Consider the following 15,692-nt stretch of genomic DNA (forward strand, 5'->3'; position numbering starts at 1 on the left):
TCGTGATTTTCTTTGTCCATACACTAAAATTAATCAGGGGTTGGACGGTGCTTCCTCCTTCAGCCCTGCCTTTCCAGGAGTTTGCCTCTGCACAGCATGTGGGAGATGGCTGGCTGCACTCTCCAAAGTGGTATTTTAACCTGAGTTGGGGGGATTGCAGCTTGGGGCCAGGACTCCTGTTTGAGATCTCACTGGATTGCGGCCCCCTTCACACAACCTGCACCGTCAGCAGCTCCCCAAAGACCTTTCTAAAATAGTCAGCCCAGCTGTGGAAGAGCAGATGAGCCCCTGGAAGAAGGGGCATCACACGGGCAGTGTCATGCTTTATTTTCTTCCTCCCAGTGAAGGATGCTCACTGAGATTTAGGAAAGGGTCACGCAGCATGTTCTTCACTCCCAAATGAAATATACTGATGACGAAAGAAGTCATTGTGAAATGGCCTCAGAGGTTTCAGGAAATGGAAACTGAGGAAGCTCCCCTCTCTTGTTGCAGATCATGGATGTGGGCTGGCCGGAGCTCCACGCACCGCCCCTGGATAAGATGTGTACCATATGCAAGGCACAGGAGTCCTGGCTGAACAGCGACCCCCAGCACGTGGTTGTCATTCACTGCAGGGTAAGCGCGCCCACCTCTCGCCCTCGGGGGTCTGGCGGGGCGTCAGCCCTTGGAGTTGAGGTGGAGACCAGTGCTGCCTCTGAACACATTTGCACTTTGAGCCGGTGTGACGTGCTCCTCATGGGTTTGTCTTTAGGTTTTCCTACTTGCTTGTAAAGAAGCAAACAGAGGGGTAACATTGTAATATTTGTGAGAAGTTGGGGTCTCCGTGGGCATTGTGAGCCAGGTAGTGGGTTAGGAGGTCAGAAGGAGATCCCTTCCAGAGTGCTAGGCAGAGATGGGTCCGCTCAGGGCCCAACAGCTGTCTGCAGAGCTGGAGGTGGAGATGATGGCCGATATGTACGACAGAATGACCAGTGCCTACCACCGGAGGTGTGTGCCTCCTCACTACAAGGAAGCAGAGCTGTCCAAGGGCAAGTCTGTGTGCCTGGACCGATGTGTGTCTAAGTACCTGGGCATCCATGAGCGCATGGGCAAAAAGCTGACAGAGTTGTCTATGCAGGCTGAAGAGCTGATAAAGAGGGTGCAGCAGAGCTCTGGGCCCGAGGGAGGTCCCAGTCAGTATACACCCTGGGCTACACCCCACCCCTCCCCACATGAATAAAAGTGCCCCCTGTTGGGTGTCATCTGTGAGGACTGCCAGGCCCAGGCTCTTGGTAGAGAGTCTTCAAGATCCCAGAGTGGTAGTGCTTTCTCCTGGTGAAGGAGTATTTGTCACACTGGAATGTGACTGTGTGTGTATGTATGTGTATATATTATATATAATATATGACTTTATTGACACCTACCAAAAAAAAAAAAAAAAGAAGAAGCAAAGAGTTGCCACACCTCCCCAAGTTTGGCTTTAGAATTTATAGGATTGGGGTCCCTGAATGTGTAGCTGGACATTTGGAACTATTGACCAGGGTTAGGAGAGCAAATCCTTTCATTTTTATTGCGTTGTATTTTTTTGGAAAACCCTCCTTTTCAGAAGAGCACTGCACTTTTCCGATGAACTGTGCCAGACTCTCCATGCTGTCTGAGTTACGGTAGTCAGTCAACGGACTAGATGGTGGCATGATGCCATTGCAGTGAACACATGGTCCCTTCCACACAGAGCCATCGCAGTGCAGACGTGGCCTGTGCTGGCGGGCACTCCTCCTCCTGGCTGCTGCGGGGTCCTTCCCTCCTCCTCCTCCCAACTCCTGGGATCTTTCCTCTTAATTCCCAGTTTTCTCAGCTGCTTTTTACTGCTCCTGAAATGTGATTGGTGTTGAAAAGCGTTGGACTGAAAGCAAACTTACTGAGGGATAAGTGTGTGAAGCTTAACCCTCCCGCCAGAAACTTACTATTAGAGAAAAGCTCTTATCTCAGTCACACCTTGAGTCAGGGAGGAATCCTTTGGGAAAGGATGTCTCCAGTGGGCTGGGGTCTCTGTTCGTTAAGGGGCAGCTCCCTCTGTTCTACGTTTGACAATAATTTGGACCATTCTTAGGACCATAAAAATATGTAGGAGGTGTTGACAGTTCAAGATAGAAGTGTTTTTTTTTTCTTCCAGACTCTTTCACACTAAAAGAACTGCACAGAAATCCATTGTATTATGGAATTTAGTTTGCAAGAAGAGTCCCTATGAGTTATATTAGACTGTTAGTGTATGTTTTCTGCAGAAGCACTGATGTTGGCTGGCTTGTGGATGCTGTTTACAGCTGCAGGGCATTTGATGACCATTCGATGTGCAGGACACATCCATCAGGGCACACAGATGTTCTTTGCTTCTCTCAGGTGTTATCTCTTTCCTCACGTCTAACTTGATCATGTTATCCCCCCACATGGATAGGTACACCCATTAGGACTCTTTCCAAATTGTCTGTATTGTCCTGATCTTTTCAAGTATTATGTTAAAATTATGGATCCTCCACCCAAATTGTGTTTTGATGCAGACAGAGAGAGAGAGAGAGAGAGAGAGAGAGAGAGAAAGACTTTTAAATAATTACAATTCTTGTTAATTAAAACAAGCTATGCTTTTCAGGCTAGGTGTGGTGATTTGGGTACAGCGAGTCTGATATTGATGGGTCATCGTTGCCCAGGATTACACAGCAGGCTGCTGTAAGCAGCACTCCTGACCTGCCGGCCTGGGCCCAGCAGCACACCTGGACACCTGTGGAAAGGGCAGGTCCTAGGACGCACCCAGACCTGCGGCCAGTACGTCGTCAGAACACTCTCGGAGCTGCTGGACTTGCAAAAGGCCACCCTTGGCCATTTATTCCATTTTAGTTGTTGTTCAGTTCCATTTTTTGATGAAATTGAAAGAAATGATGAGATGATGTAAAACATGTGGGTCCCAGTGGGGACTGCCTAGAGCTTTCTAAAATGCACCCTTTCCCTAAGGAACTTTGGGCTTTCTGGACTGCTCTTGTTAGTGGAATTCATGGGAGCATGTTGAAACTTCTAAGAAGTGATTTGCTAATTGCTTGCCCGCTTCTGGTGCTGTGTAAACCATTTTTGAAACGCTTAGAAACTGTGCCCTGAGAGATAAGCCCTCTTTTAATTTGAAATTGCTGATGTCCATGTTAACAGAAGTTCGTCATCATCACTGCGGGGGTGAAATCGCTGACACTTGCCGAAATCCGCCTACTTTGCAGAATGTGCATATCCTTCCACACATGCCAGGAATTTCTAGCATAGCTGGGCCTGTCTCAGCCTGGGCGGGAACAGAGTGAGGGTCGGTTCTGCTGTGCTTCCTGCTCTGTTGTGTGAAGCAGAGGCTTGTGTTTGTGTGGGTGTGTGCAGTCTCCTCCTCACCCCTCCACACCCTGGTTATTGATTGACCAGAAATGGTCTGCAGTTCTTTTGGGAGATTTCATCCATACCAACTTTCTGTTTCTGAGTCCATGAATACCCACGGCAAATTGTGCAATTAGTAATTCTATGATTTTTGTTAAGAACAGTTCCAAGTCCAAAAGAATGTTGCTTGCACTAAAATACAATAGTCCATGAGCTGATCGTGCCCTCTTCTGTTTTCTGCAACCTGTGAGCTAAGAGCTGTATTTACAACATTATATGAAGGTATCCTACTTCAGTTCCATACATAAAGTTTGAGTGGAACGTGGCTTATGTACATCCGTGGCTGCTTCCCCCCACACTGCAGAGGCAGGTTTGAATAGTTGCAAGAAGACCTTGCAGGCTGCAAAGCCTTGAATGCTTACTGTTGCATTGAGAAAGACCTCATATCAGGATACTGCTGGCCTTGTAAAATGAGCTTCAAAGTGTTTGCATCTCTTCACCTTTCTGGTGGAGTTTTCGTTTTTCTGTTACTTATGACAGAATACCTGAAACTGGGTAATTTATAAAGAAAAGGTATTTCTTTTTTTTCTTTTCTTTTTTTTTTTTTTTTGCCATGCCACGAGGTGTGTTTTATTTTCATTATTCATACAAATAATTTTCTTTTTTTATTTTTTATTTTTATTTTTATTTATTTATTTATTTTTTTGAGACGGAGTTTCTCTCTTGTTCCCCAGGCTGGAGTGCAATGGTGCAATCTCGGCTCACTGCAACCTCCGCCTCCTGGGTTCAGGCAATTCTCCTGCCTCATCCTCCTGAGTAGCTGGGATTACAGGCACGCACCACCATGCCCAGCTAATTTTGTGTATTTTTAGTAGAGACGGGGTTTCACCATGTTGACCAGGATGGTCTCGATCTCTTGACCTCGTGATCCACCCGCCTCGGCCTCCCAAAGTGCTGGGATTACAGGCGTGAGCCACCGCGCCCGGCCTACAAATAATTTTCTATAATATCCCGGGGCAAACCGGAGAATTTGGCAGTCCAATTGGGGGGGTCCCTTCAGAGACCCACAGGCCGGTGGCATCAGCGTGGAGTGCCCAGGTTCACAATGCAGCTTGTGGCTCGTGTCCATCTTGCAGGTGGCTCTTCCTCCACATCAGGACTAGGGTCTCGAAGATGACAGGAGCAGGAAATCCTCCAGGCTCTTAGGAAATTTCACTCCGCTTCTCCTGCTCAGTGGTCTCTTTGGTCGGCAGGGTGTTCTTCTCCTGCGGCTCCGTTTTCTTCAGTTTGGCCTTATCGAAGCTGGCGATTTCTCCCATGTCTGGTTTGTCTGCCATTTTCTTAAAACAATCCGTAGGGTCCCGCTCCAAGCCTGGGTTCCTGGTGCTCCCACTCACGTTACTGCAGCAAGAGACCCGTATTTATTTCTTATATTAATATTTATAGGGGCTGAGATGTCTAAGCTCAAGGGGCTGCGTCTGGTAAGAACCTTCTTGCTGTTGGGGACTCTGCAGAGCCCTGAGGCTGCATTGGGCATCACATGGCAAGGGGGCTGAGGGTGCCAGTCAGGCCTCTCTTCCTCTTCTTTGAGAGCCACCAGTCCTGCTCTTGTGATAACCCATTAACCCATTAGTTAATTAATTCACAATTTTATTAACCCATTCATGAAGGCAAGGTTTCTTATGACCTAATCATCTTTTAAAGACCTCACCACCACTCAATACTGCCACACTGGGGATTAAATTTCAACATGAGTTATGGCAGGGGCCAATATTTAAACCATAGCAAAGGCCTCCCCCATCCCCCCCACCCACACACACAATGTTTGATAGAATTAATCAGTTAAGTGAGCAGGTCCTGGGCTTTTCTTTGCCGGGAGAGTTTTTATTACTGATTCAATCCCCTTACTTGTTATGGTTCTGTTCAGATTTTCTGTTTCTTCATGTTTCAGTCTTGGTAGGTTGTATATGTCTAGGAATTTATGAGTTTATTCTAGTTTATCCAATTTATCTCCACATAATTGTTCATAGTTTTTTTGTGTGTGATTCTTTGTGTCTTATGTGGCATCAGTTACGGTCATGACTGCTCTTTGATTTTTGATTTTGAGTCTTCTCTTTTCATGTAGTCTAGGTAAAGGTATGTCAATTTTGCTTGTATTCAGAACCCTTAGTTGTGTTTATCTTTCTATTGTTTTTCTAGTCTCTATTTGATTTGTTTCTGCTCTGGTCTTTGCTATTCCCTTCCTCTGCTAATTTGGGGTTTAGTTTGATCTTTTTCTAGTTCCTTCAGGTGCAACATTAGTTTTTTTTGAGAATTTTCTTCTCTTTTAATATAGGCATTTATTGCCACAAACTTTCCTTTAGAACTGCCTTGCTGCATCCATAAGTTTTGGTGTCTTGTGTTTCTAGTTTTGTTTTTCCCAAAATATTTCGAAATCTCTCTTTTGATTTTTTTTTCGTCCACCCAACAATTATTTAGGATCATATTGTTTAATTTCCATAAACTTGTGAATTTTCCAAGATTCCTCTTGTTACTGATTTCTAGTTTCATACCACTCTGGTGAGAAAAGATACTTGAGGCCAGGCATGGTGGCTCACGCTTCTAATCCGGGCACTTTGGGAGGCCAACGTGGGCAGATCACCTGAGGTCAGGAGTTGGAGACCAGCCCGGCCAACACGGTAAAACCCCGTCTCTCCTAAAAATACAAAAAAATTATCGAGGTATGGCGGCATGCACCTGTATTTCCAGCTACTTGGGAGGCTGAGGCACGAGAACCGCTTGAACCCTGGGCGGCAGAGGTTGCAATGAGCTGTCCATTGTAGAAAATGGGGTACTGAAGTCCCCTACACCTGTGGTATTTTTGCCTGTCCTTTCAGATCTGTTAATATTTGCTTTATATATATCGATAAATAGTGCTACAAAAGTGATTGATAATGGGGTGAACGTCACCACCATGTGTGCCTGTTTTGGCTGAGGTGTTCTTTGTAGGTGAATTGCTGTCAAGTATAGCTTTATGCAAGAAACATGCTAGTAGCCATACCGTAAATAACTGCACGTGCCAGGATTCAGCTGCAAAGAGTTTATCAAGTGCCCGCATTGAGCATCTTTGTAAGGCATGCTCTTGACTTTGACCGACAGAGAGAAGGATTATCCTGGGTGACATTCATGTATGACTGGGCTTATCAGAATTGTGACTTGAATTTAAATGGTAGTTTTTTTCTCAAGAAGTAAGGGAGCTACATATTAGAGGCCCTGCCATTTTGGCTTTATGTGATTCCAGATCAGGGGTTGGCAAATATCTTTAAAAAGAGCCAGATTGTATTTTAACACTTTGCAGGTGCCATGGTCTTGCTGCAGATACTCAGACCCGCCCCTGCAGTGGGTGTGGAAGCAGCTCTGGATGTAGGTGAACAGAGGGGAGTGGCCGTGTTCTATCAAACTTTATGTATGGACCTTGACATCTGAACCTCAGCACATTTCACATGGCGTGGAATCTTATCTTTTCAACATTTTTCCTCAGTGGTTTGAAAATGTAAAAGCAACTCAGCTCGCAAGTTGTGGGAAAGTAGGTAATGGGGGGAAGTAGCTCTTGGGCTGCCGTTTGCTGTCTGCTGTTGTAGGTCGTGAGAGTAAGTTCTAGAAGGTGGCACTCTGTGGCTATGGGTGAGGGTGGCCTGTCCAGCAGTTTCTGTTTCTGCTGCTGGTGTTGCTGGCTTGTGAGCTGGGCTGTTGGTATCTGTGATTATGATTTAAGTCTTTTTCCAGAACGTCTGCCTGGGACAGTGGTCCCGCCATGTGTAATGAGTTACTTCCAGCCTAATTGGGTGAAATGACAGGCAGCTGCTGTGTCGATCAGCCCTCCTGGGCTTCTACAGCTGCTCTGGTTAGCACCTGCTCTTACTGCTTGCACCCAGCCTGCAGATTCCCTGTTGCAGAGACTCCAGTTGCACTGGGTACTGACTCTCCCAGACAGGAAGGCTGCAGGTAATGCTGGCCTAAACTCCAAAGCATGTTCTCTGTTATTTTGTCCACGAGTGAGTCTTTTCTTGTTCTAATTACATCTCTGCTGCAGGATTTCAGAGAAAATCAGCTCATCTTTTGTCTCCTGCAGGGCGGGAAAGGACGCATAGGAGTGGTCATATCATCCTACATGCACTTCACCAACGTCTCGGCCAGGTAGGATGAAGATGTCAGCCCGCTGTCTTTCGGCACTAAAAGCTCAGCCTGCTCGGGGCTGGAGCCTGTCTGTGGGGAGCTGTTCTGGACACTAAGGGCTCAGCTGACCTGTGTTTCGTATCCCTCAGTGCTGGGGTGGTCAGTGCCTGGAAACCCAGCTTACAGTTAAGCATTTACTCTTGTGAAGGTGGCGTTTCCCAGGTTGGGTGGCTATGTATGATTGTCTAAGTATTTCCATGGAGGCATTAAAAAAATATGTGGCCCCACTGTTCCTTATTCTCTAGAGAAGTCTAATAAAAAATAACAGAGGTAAAAGTCACCATTATGAAAATTAAGAACAGAGTGGTTTCACTAAATCAGTTCATACCTTGTGTATATTAAGGGTGACAGCCACCTCTTTTTTTTTGCAGGCACTGGGCCTCTGGGAAGTATACTCACTATTTTCCTTTCTCCCTGAATTCTAACTAATCCACGAGGTGTTACTGTCATTCCCATTGCGCAGACGAGGGAAGCAAGGCTCAGAGGAGCCAGGTAGCTTGCTCATGATCTCACAGCCTGGGAGTGGGGAGCCAGGTCTGGGCTGATTTCCATGAGATGGAACTGTAGTTTTGGAGACTTTGGAGGTGCCACTGGGGCCCCTTTAGTCAGGCATGACACAAACACGGCCGGGCCATGAGGACCCCAGCCCTGTGGCAGCCCTCCTGGCCCTGGGAAGCCATGGTGTTCCCCAGCAGCCTTCCCACAGTGCAGATCTTCACTCACGCTGCAATGCAGTGCAGAAAATATCATTATTTATGGGGTCTGCATTTGCAACTGCCCTGTCTTCTCAATGGCCTCTTTGTAAAACCTGAGCTTTCCATTCCGAGGAAATAGAAGCTTATTCATATCAGCCGATAAACCTTTTCCTTTCTAGCACCAAGGAGTGAAATTTGACTTTCTGAATGTTTTCTCTGGAAACAAATTGGGGAGCTGGTGCCTGCCAGGGAGGAAACCCAAGCCCCAAGTGAAAATCAGAGTCCCTCTTGGTGAGAATAATCATCAATGCATGTGTGCCAGAAAAATAGAGATTCCTGGTCACATCCATCCCTCAGTGATGGCACAGACATTTGGTTGGCCACCAAACATATCCTGGCTGGTTCTGGGCAGAGACCACCTGAGCACTTCTTTATTTTTTTTGAGACAAAGTTTCACTCTGTTGCCCAGGCCGGAGTGCAGTGGCACAATCTCCGCTCACTGCAATCTCCGCCTCCCGGGTTCAAGCGATTCTCCTGCATCACCCTCCTCAGTAGCTAGGATTATAGGTGCAAGCCACCACGCCTGGCTAATCATTTTGTTATTTTTAGTAAAGGCGGGGTTTTGCCATGTTGGCCAGGCTGGTCTTGAACTCCTGACCTCAGGTGATCCATTCGACTCAGCCTCCCAAAGTGCTGGGATTACAGGCGTGAGACACTGCACCTGGCCTCACCTGAGCATTTCTAACCCCAGCAAAGTAGTGCTGCCTGAACCAAAGTTCCATGCACTGTGGATAGTCCTGTATTTTTTGGGAAGGGTAGTAGTCTAAGGACTAAAAACATGACATTGACACTCTTCCTACAAACTCTGTTTTCTCTCAGTAGTCAATATGTATTTCAGCTGCATGTGTAAGGCAGTTTACCTGAATCTCTCCAAGCCATCCTTACCTGGAAAAATGATGGTAGTCTTACCTCCTAGAATGATGTGACAGTTCAACCTATCATTACACAAAAAGCAGTTAGAACAAGATCGGTAATCAGGTATTGGCTGTCATTAATGCTGCTGTGATTAGTAGGAGTAATAGTATTAAGTGCCTTTCAATTAAATGGGCTGAAACAACATGCTTTTTATGACTTGCTTTTCTATATTAATATCTTTTTTTTTTTTTTTTTTTTGAGACGGAGTCTTGCTCTCTCATCAGGCTGGAGTGCAGTGGTGCAATCTCAGCCTGCTGCAACCTCCACCTCCCAGGTTCAAGCAATTCTGCTTCAGCCTCCGAGTAACTGAGATTACAGGCACATGCCACCAAGCCCAGCTAATTTTTGTATTTTTAGTAGAGATGAGGTTTCACCATGTTGGCCAGGATGATCTCGATCTCTTGACCTTGTGATCTGATGGCCTTGGCCTCTTGAAGTGCTGGGATTACAGGTGTGAGCTATGGTGCCCAGCCATGAATATCATTTCATACGCATCATTCCCTGACATGATTTCAGTGGCAGCATAGCACTTTATTCAATGGATACGTTATGTATTTAAGCATTTGCTGATTTTGCCTATCCAAGTTGCTTCTAGTTTGTGTGTGTGTGTGTGTGTGTGTGTGTGTGTGTGTTTAAATTTAGGTTGCTTCCAGCTATTTTCTACTGCAAAGCTTGCCACGATGAACACATTCTTACATGTACATCTTTGATCATTTCTCCAATGTTCCCTCTTAGATTACATTCCACAAGTAGAGTAATCACAGATAGCGCAGGCACACATGTTTGAGGTCTTCATCACAAACTACAAACAGAATGAAACAGAAACTTCAAGTCACCAGGAAAGAACATTCTTGTATCAACACCATAAAATAAGAGTTATAAAGACAAAAGCAGTACTAATATTATTACTAGTAATGATATTACTACGCAAAATAAGCATTGGTCAAAATGTATTCTTAGCAGTTAATAAAACAAGTGAATTCCAAAAAACGGAGTGCTGAAAAGTCACTGGGAGGCGACGGAGCTGTGCTCTCCTGCTCAGTATGTGATGAACTCGGTGCTGAAGTGGACACTTCTGTTTGTGACTGCCCCACCAGCCCAGCCCCTTGCCTAGCAAATGCATGCAGCAAGTTGTCCATTTCATAGCATTCTTTAAAAGTCAAGTCACACTCAACTTACTTTTGAGCATGTTTCTTTTTCCTCCTGCCTATCTCTTTACCAGTGTTTTCCAGGCCTTTATGAGGTCCACAGTGCCTATGTACATCATTTTTCTGGAGGGGTGCAGACATGTTTTTCTAAGAAAGGATTTTTTTTTTTTTTTTTTTTTTTTTTTTTTTTTTTTTGAGATGGAGTCTCGCTCTGTCCCCCAGGCTGGAGTGCAATGGTGTGATCTCTGCCGACTACAACTCTGCCTCCCGGGTTCACGTGATTCTCCCACCTCAGCCTCCCGAGTAGCTGGGAGACAGGCACCTATCATCATGTCCGGGTAATTTTTGTATTTTCAGTAAAGACAGGGTTTCACCATGTTGGCCAGGCTGCTCTTGAACTCCTGACTTCAGGTGATCTGCCCGCTTTGGCCTCCCAAAGAGCTGGGATTACAGATGTGAGCCACGGTGCTTGGCCTATCAGGGTTTTAAGGAAGCGTTTGGCTCAGATGAGTTTGAGTTGTTAAGACACAGCACTCATACTCCATGGTGTATGCTGAAGTTGGATCAGGAAGCCCCACGAATGCCCTGCCGTGAAGTTTCTGGAAGGTCTGTCAGATACTACCTGTGAGCAGTGTGAAGCTGGCATTGAAGGTCAAATATGTGGTTGGAAAGTGGGGTCACTTTCTATGGCAGTCACTTCAAAAATAGTGATGCAACCCTGAGGCCCCACATGCCTTTCCAACCCCAGTGTCCTGCGGCCTTCTCTTGGGACTTCATGGGGGCTTCATTCATTTTCCTGCTCTGGGTTGCTCCCTGCATCCTCGTGGTCCTGAGACTTGAGTCTGCCTCTTGTCTCTTTCAGAGCCCACTTAACATGGCCTCTTTTATTTGGGAGATAGGATGGCCAAAAGACAGTTTTGGTCACCAGCCCCTGCCACCTGCCTGTTGAGAAGCCTCAGCCAGTTCTTCTCCTGCAAACTGGGTATTCAGCACATCTAAGTATCATACTTTTAGATAAGGTGCTGTTATTTCAGATGAGAATTCTGACCCTGCGCTATTGCTCTCACTTTGAGCCCAGCATATTCCTGCAGGGGAAATGAAGTCTAAGAAGAGACAGGGGAATGGGGTGTGCACAGGTGCAGCAAAAGAGTGAAGCCCCTTGTGTGTGAGCTGGTTGCTTTCAGCAGCCATGGGACATGTCTCTCGTCATGCACGTACATGGCGTGAGTTCCATTGAGTTGACTCTCTTTCTCTCTCTCTCTTTCCCCAGCGCTGACCAGGCCCTTGACAGGTTTGCAATGAAGAAGTTTTATGACGACAAAGTTTCAGCTTTAATGCAGCCTTCTCAGAAACGGTATGTATACATCCCCAAAGCCAGAGTGAAGAGGTGAATGAAATTTTACATATAAAAATGTGAAAACAGAAGAGACATCTCCTCTGTCCCAACACCTAAATGGTATCCTTGGGTCATGCCAAGACTATGAAGCGGGGGCTTATCCCTTGCAGAGGTGAAGGGCTGAGCTATCCTGCATGTCTGCGGTGAAAGAACCCCATACGCTGCTGGCCTGCAAGGACAGAGTCCTTGAGGAAGGACTTGCCCCCGTTGGCATCTTCCTCTCTTGCAGTGAGTGACTTCTGATTTCCATTATTATGTTGGAACTTGGTTCTATGCCTAGACCAGGGGTCAGTAAACTCTCTCTGCAGCGGACTAGAGAGTGAGTATTTTAGGCTTTGCAGGCCACAAGATCTTTATCGCAACTGTTCTAACATGAAAGCAGCCCCGGGCAATATGGAAATCGGGGAATGTGGCTGTATTCCAATAAAACTTTACTTATACAAACACTTTACCAGCTGCATTTGGCCAATTCTTGTGGCTCATCGGTTCCTGGAGGCCAGGGAGTATTTTTCCCATGGTCGTGCTGCCCATCTCTTCCTTCTCTACTCCTGGGCATGGCTTCAGGAAGGTGCTCAGTAAGTGATGGGGAGTAGCCGTGGGGGCGGGGGGCGGGGGGTGAGGGGGCGTGCAGAACTTTCTCCTTTTGCCACCTGCCCAGCGGGCTGAGGTCAAGAACCTGAGCAGGGCTGGCTGAGCGGCAGTGAGAAGGACCCACGGCTGGCTCCCCATCCAGGTGCATTTCCTCTACAGATGGTGACACTTAAGGCCAACCGGGTAGCTCTATGGCATATTTCAAACCCCACAGCAGGGAATTTGTAGGAGAAGTGTCAGGGCGATTGGCAAATGGTGTTCTGTTCTGGAGACAGGTAGTTGCACACGGGCCCTCGTGTATGCAAATCCTGATGCCTCCCATCTGTTTGCTTCAGTGCTGCTGAGGGCTATGTCAGCAGACATGGGGGTAGATGGGCAGAAAGGGATTTCAGTCATCACCAGAGGCACCTTTTCCTTTTGTCTTGCTGTTTCCAATGGCCTTGCTCTGTTTCTCTTGAGACCGGGTGTGTTGGAGGAAAGTGGGCTGGGGTGTGGGACCGTGGACAGCAGCAGGGCCACATGCAGTGCAAGTTGCGTGCAGAAAACTCAGCATTTTATAAAATATTTTAGTGGGGCCGGGCGTGGTGGCCCATGCCTGTAATCCCAGCACTTTGTGAGCTCGAGGTGGATGGATCACAAGGTCAGGAGACGGAGACCATCCTGGCGGACGTGGGAAACCCTGGCTCTATTAAAATACAAAAAAATAGCTGAGCATGGTGTCGTGTGCCTGTAATCCCAGCTAGTTGGGTGGCTGAGGTAGGAGAATCGCTTGAAACCGGAGGTGGAGGTTGTAGTGAGCCGAGATTGTGCCACTGTGCCCCAGCTTGGGCAACAGAGCAAGACTCTGTCTCAAAGGAAAAAAAAGTTTTTTTTTTAGTTAGTCAGTCACTTGGGGGTCTTTTTTTGAACCATTAAGTATCATTTCTTTGTTGAACAGTTTCCAAAATGGTGCCATTCATATGACCTCCCACATGGAAAGTGAGGCGTCGATGGGGGCAACCTGATCAGATTGCTTGGCACGCAGGAAGGAAGGATGGCTGTTCTTTCCTCCTCCTTCTTTTTTAAAATTTCTTACGGCACCAGCAGCTTGTTTGTAACATTAAAAGAATATGGAAAAAGGGGGAAAATATCTCCTCATTTTCTTTTTTCTTTTTATTTTTTTGAGATGGGGTCTTGCTCTGTCACCCAGGCTGGAGTGCAGTGGAGCAATCTTGGCTCACTGCAGCCTCTACCTCCTGGGCTCAAGCAACCCTCCCACCCCAGCCTCCTGAGTAGCTGAGACTATAGGTGCACATCACCACCCCCAGCTAATTTTAAAATTTTTGTGGAGACAGTGTCTGACTATGTAGCTCAGGCGAGCCTTGAACTCCCGAGTTTGAATAATCCTTTTGCCATGGCTTCCCAAAACCCTGGGACTGCAGGTGTGAGCCTCTGTGCCCTGCTGTCCTCATGTTCCCATGCCCAAGGTTTTCATGCATCCTTTCCATCACTGCACATTTGAAGCAAAAAAATTTGCATTTTTTAATAGTTGCTGGATTCGGTTTTACATTCCAAGGTTAGTCCTTCTACTCCTGAGATTAGGGAAATGCCCCTTATTCCTAGCCGTTTTCCTTTTATCTTGACCAGAGCCTGCATGAAAAGATGCTCACCAAATGGTAATTGAGCATGTAAACAATGGAATTAATGCACAAGATAAATCTGGAGGCATGTTTGAGACCAGAAGAACGTGTGATGAAAGCTTGTATGGGAATAGGCTCTGTGATGGGAAGCTTCTCTCTTGTCCTGAATGATCTGGGGAGTGGGGTGTGTGCTTTGCAGGCTGTTTTAGAGCTAAGCTCAAGAAATTATTTTAAAGTCAAACTTGAAATAATCACTCTTGAGAATAATTAATTAGCATGGAGCGTGTGGCTGGGAAGCTCAGATGTCTCAACAGCAACTCTGATAGGGGGTCAATCTTTGTTACCTTGTTCGTTACATTAAAAAGTCATGGAGCAGTTGGCCCATGGAGCTGGGTCAGCCGTGTGCCCATGTAAGTTTTCTGTTTTCATACCTTTCTTGCCTTTAGTGAACCATGGGAAGTAGCTTGTGGACACCCCTGCGTGGCCTGCTGTTGGTGCTCATTACCACCATTGTGTTATTGAGGCACCCCTGAACTTCTTTCCCTGAACTTGGAAGCCTTCCTCTTTGAGAAGTAGTTAAAAAGAAATCCTGCGCGTGGCATAGTGGCTCTAACCTGTAATCCCAATTCTTTGGGAGGCTGAGGCAGGACAATCCCTTGAGTCCAGGAGTTTGAGACCTTCCTTAGCAATGCAGGAAGACCTCATCTCTACTAAATAAATAAATAAATAAATAAATAAATAAATAAATAAATAAAATTAGCTGGATGTGGTGGCACACACCTGTAGGCTCAGCTGGAAGCTGAGGTGGGAGGATCCCTTGAGCCCAGGAGTAGGAGGTTACAGTGAACTATAATTGTTTCACTGCATGGCAGCCTGGATGACAGAGATAGACCCTGACTCCTCTCACTTCCCCTCAAAATCCTGGTATAGTTTGGGTTTACTGTCAGCATCACATAAATATTAAATTATTAATGTTTCTGATGTCTCTCTTTCTTTCTTTCTGAGAGAGTTGAGACAGTAGCGTACATTTCTTGGCCCCGCCACCAGGTTAATGGGGAAAGTGACAGCCAGTTGTTTCTTTGGGTAACTGATCTCTCCTGAGTGTTGGCTGCCAAGGTGACCCTGGGAGGTCCCAGGTGGGACTCACCTAAGACCACTACTCATGCTGTCTATGCATGTTTGGGTCTCCCTTTGAGGTAAAGGGAAGACAAACAAAGCAAACGTCTTGGCATTCAGAAAGCAGGAATTATCCTGTATGGTGTTACTGCCGGAAGGTATCCGAGTTATCAGCAGTGAATCCATAAGGGTCTGTAGCAACCTCAATTCTTGCCTGCACAGAAGAACGAATTTTGACTAAGGGGCATAAGGCAGAAAAAGAGACAGAGGCAAGTTTTAGAGCAGGAGCGGACGTTTATTTAAAAAGGCTTTAGAGCAGGAAAGAAAGGAGAATACGCTTAGAAGAGACCCAAGTGAGCATAAGAAGGTCAGGTGCGGTGTTTTACCTTGGTCCTAGGATTTTATAGGCTGGCCCACTTCCCCTATAAAAGGACTTTATAGTCTTGTGCCCCTTTCCCATAATTCTTCCCTTAGGGTGGGCTGCCCGCGGGCATGGTGCCCTCCTTTTGCTTGAGAAGTGAGCACACGCATGTATTCAGGAAGTGGTACGCACGCCCGT

General features: G+C 46.5%; 2 protein-coding genes and 1 pseudogene across 12 annotated transcripts in view; 2 read left to right on the forward strand and 1 right to left on the reverse strand.

The window, feature by feature from the left end:
* Positions 1–15,692, forward strand: part of TNS3 (tensin 3) — a 313,618-nt gene that overhangs the window by 156,094 nt on the left and 141,832 nt on the right. For all 11 annotated transcript variants that reach the window (XM_074379714.1, XM_003930795.4, XM_010341376.3 and 8 more), the window contains 3 exons: positions 493–615; positions 7,490–7,554; positions 11,682–11,765. In XM_074379714.1, the coding sequence (XP_074235815.1) occupies positions 493–615; positions 7,490–7,554; positions 11,682–11,765 (272 nt within the window). The remainder of the gene's footprint in view (positions 1–492; positions 616–7,489; positions 7,555–11,681; positions 11,766–15,692) is intronic.
* LOC120360903 (mitochondrial import inner membrane translocase subunit Tim10 pseudogene) lies at positions 624–4,395 on the forward strand (annotated as a pseudogene).
* Positions 4,463–4,773, reverse strand: LOC120360904 (thymosin beta-10-like). Its single transcript, XM_039462075.2, has one exon. It carries the CDS (start codon positions 4,713–4,715, stop codon positions 4,581–4,583), a length of 135 nt encoding a protein of 44 aa, XP_039318009.1. The 5' UTR covers positions 4,716–4,773; the 3' UTR covers positions 4,463–4,580.

Source organism: Saimiri boliviensis, chromosome 10 (genome assembly GCF_048565385.1).
Source record: "Saimiri boliviensis isolate mSaiBol1 chromosome 10, mSaiBol1.pri, whole genome shotgun sequence".
Lineage (NCBI taxonomy): Eukaryota > Metazoa > Chordata > Mammalia > Primates > Cebidae > Saimiri > Saimiri boliviensis.

What these genes read in the sequence shown, in the direction of transcription:
- LOC120360904 (XM_039462075.2), bottom strand. Translation starts at nt 4,715, where the DNA reads ATGGCAGACAAACCAGACATGGGAGAAATCGCCAGCTTCGATAAGGCC.